The 4,172-nt window shown below is 50.0% G+C and overlaps 2 protein-coding genes across 2 annotated transcripts; one reads left to right on the top strand and one right to left on the bottom strand.

The window, feature by feature from the left end:
• The first annotated feature begins 278 nt into the window (after window positions 1–278).
• On the top strand, window positions 279–2,597 carry LOC119363455 (endoglucanase 14-like). Its single transcript, XM_037628814.1, has 5 exons — window positions 279–596; window positions 690–1,109; window positions 1,480–1,566; window positions 1,651–1,803; window positions 1,893–2,597. Exons 1-5 carry the CDS (start codon window positions 390–392, stop codon window positions 2,496–2,498), a joined length of 1,473 nt encoding a protein of 490 aa, XP_037484711.1. The 5' UTR covers window positions 279–389; the 3' UTR covers window positions 2,499–2,597.
• An 847-nt stretch (window positions 2,598–3,444) lies between these two features.
• LOC119351453 (acetylornithine aminotransferase, mitochondrial-like) lies at window positions 3,445–3,912 on the bottom strand. Its single transcript, XM_037618606.1, has one exon. The coding sequence runs from the start codon at window positions 3,910–3,912 to the stop codon at window positions 3,445–3,447; it is 468 nt and encodes a 155-aa protein (XP_037474503.1).
• Between the last annotated feature and the right edge of the window lie 260 nt (window positions 3,913–4,172).

The raw sequence follows: 4,172 nt of genomic DNA on the forward strand, positions 1-4,172 counted from the left end.
GTTAATTCCGCCAAATAAGTTCAGATACGAGGAGGATAAGGTTTACATTTGGCACCCGGTTTCTGAAGGTCGCAAAATCTCCTCAGATTGTCAAAACAAATCAATACTCGTTCATGCATGGCGCGTAATTATTCTAGGATATCAATGCGTGCATTTCTGATGGATTTGTTTCACCAATCAATAGTGGATTGAAACCTTGTTCCTCTCACCCCACCTCCTTACTTGCGCCTATAAATACACTCGTCCCGTCGACGGGAGGAGCATACTCGCTCATCACTCTACTGCACACATAAGGCAGTGGTACAATACAACGATAGGACCTAACAAGAAACTAGCCGGTAGTTTTTGTTGTAGAGAAACTAGCTAGTGAACGCCGAGGGACGACGAAGATGGTGGCAAGGGCTAGGGTGCTGCTCATTGCCGCCGTGTTATGGTTTTTGGCAACCACGGCGTGCCAAGCTGCCCAACGGGACTACGCCACCGCGCTCACCAAGTCCCTGCTCTACTTCGAGGCGCAGCGCTCCGGCAGGCTGCCGACAACCCAGCGCGTCCAATGGCGCGGCGACTCGGCCCTCAAGGACGGCGCCGACCACGGTGTAAGCACGTCGGCGATGCATGCATCTATATTACTACGTTGTACGTGTTTGGTTCGTGCAGGATGCTGACATGCTTGATTGATCGACGTGCAGGTGGATCTCACCGGCGGCTACTACGACTCCGGCGACAACGTCAAGTTCGGGTTCCCCATGGCGTTCACGGTGACGATGCTGTCGTGGAGCGTGGTGGAGCACCGGGGCCGGCTGGCCACGGCGGGGGAGCTGGGCCACGCGCTCCAGGCGGTGCAGTGGGGCGCCGACTACCTGGCCAAGGCGCACACCCGCCCCGATGTGCTCTACGTGAATGTCGGCGACGGCCACTCCGACCACGCGTGCTGGGAGCGGCCGGAGGACATGGAGACGCCCCGGAGGTCCTACATGGTGAACGCCACCCACCCGGGCTCTGACGTCGCCGCGGAGACGGCGGCGGCGCTGGCTGCGGCCTCCGTCGCGTTCACGGGGCCGCACGGTGACCCCCGATACGCGTTGACGCTTCTGAAGCACGCGAAACAGGTGCGCATTTTTACTTGCTTACATTCAGAGAGACTGCTGCATGTCTTGAGTTTTGGCACACGTATGCACATTGCATTGCATGCACAGCACACAGATTACACAATGGATTGTTAAAAAACGTGTAGATAAGAAAATAGAGAGCCGCACATATTAATTTGGCCTTTTAATCGCGCAATTATATGCATGCACAGCACAAATTGGACGGTTTTTGTGGCTACAATTAATTTGAAAATAACGTGCGGGAATTTATTTAGCAAACCATTTCATAGAGTCGTGGTCATATAGTGGCTAAAAATGTATGTCAAATTAATCATTGGTAAAATGTATGTCAAATTAATCAGCTAATTTCTTGAGTCACTTGCTTCTGCAGTTGTTTCAGTTCGCCAAGAACCATCGTGGCCTCTACCAGAACAGCATTCCATCGGCTAGAAGTTTCTACAGAAGCAGCGGCGACGAGGTAGCACATCACTAATTGATGTCACAATAATGAACAAAAACATAGCAGTATTGTAAAGCAAATACTGAGACTTGTATGGAACAGGACGAGCTGCTGTGGGCAGCTGTCTGGCTCTACATCGCCACCGGCCACCAGGAGTACAAGGCCTACATCGCCGGCGCCAACAACGTCGGCGGGGTGCGGCAGTCCTTGGGCTGGGACGACAAGTTCGTCGGAGCCCAGGCACTGGTCGCCAAGGTAAATGTACCAGATGATCCTAATAGGTCTGGTGAAGTGACAACAACGTTTACCTTCAGTAACTGATGATTATGCCGGCCATACTGCAGCTCATCCTCCAAGGGAAGCTACCCAACAACGGCCGCCACGCCGAGATGAGGAGCAACGTGGAGAGCTTCCTCTGCAACGTCCTTCAGCACGGTGACGGCCGCAGCGGGCGGCTCACCCCAGGCGGCATGCTCTACCTGCAGCCCTGGTCTAACCTGCAGGACGTCACGACGGCGATGTTCGTCCTCGTCACGCACGCCGACCACCTGGCGGCAGCGAGCGCTTCCCTGCAGTGCGGCGGCGTGAGGCTGCCGCCGGCGCAGCTCGTCTCGTTCGCACGGTCACAGGTGGACTACATCCTTGGCAAGAACCCAATGAAGATGAGCTACATGGTTGGGGTTGGAAAGAGGTACCCGTTGCAGCCGCACCACCGCGGCGCGTCGCTGCCATCCATTAGGAAATACCCGGGGAAGATCTCCTGCGGCAAGGGAGCCGAGTACTTCCACAGGTCTGCGCCCAACTTGAATGTGATTGACGGCGCCATCGTCGGAGGGCCTGACAACAACGACCATTACGACGATTCTCGGGGAAATTACCAGCAAGGCGAGCCATCGACCTACACTGTCGCGCCCATAGTCGGAGTTCTTGCTAGGCTTCTCCATAACTGATGTTCCTGACTTCCTGTTTTCGTCAAGAGATGTGCAATGTCAATGCCATCCTTGTAATTTAGCCAGATATAACTTTTTTTTTGGAAAAGGTGGATTTCCCTCGGTCTATGCATCTGGAAGATGCATGCAGCTGTATTATTAAAAATGGTTCGTCGAACACAAAGTCTGGTATCTGAAGTATAACTCACATGAGGAGCACAGAAAAACAAAGATAAAGGAAAAACAAAGCCACAACCGGCTAGATGCAGTGGACATCAAGGACCTATCATATTATGCGACCATCATTTAAACCGGTTGAAAATAGCCCGTGCTACCATCTCCCATCGATTGCACCCAGTAGCCAAATGCCCCCTTGGAGCCGTAGGAGTGAGTAGCAACTAGGTACGGATCCATGCCATAGCTCTGAAGATAACTTGCAAGAAGTTTAGAATATATATTATATTAAAAATCATATCGTTTCTGCAATTCCATATAGCCCATAGGAGTGCGCATATTCCAATCCGAATATTTGATGCAGTGTCCGATGACACTCCATGTAGCCACGTCCCAAACAACGCTTCTATGCTAGATGGAGGTGTTATATTAAAAGCTATATGGATTGATCGCCAAAGTAAATTTGTGAGAGGGCAATCAATGAATAAATGTTGTATTGTTTCATCCTGAATACAAAAGCAACACCGTGAACTACCTACCATCGTCGCTTTAGTAAGTTATCCTTGGTAAGAATGACCTGTTTATGCACAAACCACATGAAAATTTTGATGCACAAAGGCACCTTAACTTTCATTTAGCCAATAAAAAACTTACACCGACAACGATACATGCATTGTTTCCTTCCAAACTTTGAAAACAACTTCAACATCACAATAGTCCAACATGACATTTTATTCCCTTCCAAATTTCGAAAGAAATTTCATCATGTAGATCTTAAGAGATCTTGTTTACACTAAGAGGTAGATGCTTCATGAGCAGGTAGACATTCCCTTATCACCTCTGCAGCTTGCTCCAGCTCCTTCTCCGACACGATGAGCGTAGGCACAAGCCTCACCACATTGCCTTTCCTGGTCGTCGGCACAAAGACACCCCCATCCAAGCAGGCATCGACTAAAGGAGCAGCCGGTACATCAAGCTCGATGCCAACAATGAGACCAGCCCCCCGGATCTCTCTGACGTGAGGGTGTCCACTCAGCTTAGTTTTGAGCAGCTGCTTGAAGTATTCTCCTTTCCTAGTCACCTCTGCTAGATACCCAGGTTTCTGGATCTTGTCCAATGTGGCCAATGTAGCATGGCACACAAAAGGGCCTCCGCCGAATGCGGTTCCATGGTCACCGTAGTTTATGGCTGCAGCAACCTTTTCCGTGACCAAGGCCACGCCAATGAGAAGACCATTGGCCAGTGGCTTCGCCAAGCTCATTATGTTAGGTACTACACCATAAACCTCATGAGCCCAGAGGTAACATGTGCGCCCCACACCACATTGCACCTGCATTTCAGATAGTAGATTAGATGTCTCCACTTTTTAAACTGACATAAGTTGAACTTCAAAGTGCAATCCTAAATCCCTACAATTGAATGAATTGCCGATTTGGGTAGTATTACGATGTGATACGTTTCCAACGTATCTATAATTTTTTATTGTTCCATGTTGTTATATTATTAATTTTGGACGTTTTA

This window comes from Triticum dicoccoides, chromosome 1A (assembly GCF_002162155.2).
Source record: "Triticum dicoccoides isolate Atlit2015 ecotype Zavitan chromosome 1A, WEW_v2.0, whole genome shotgun sequence".
NCBI classification, from domain to species: Eukaryota; Viridiplantae; Streptophyta; class Magnoliopsida; order Poales; family Poaceae; genus Triticum; species Triticum dicoccoides.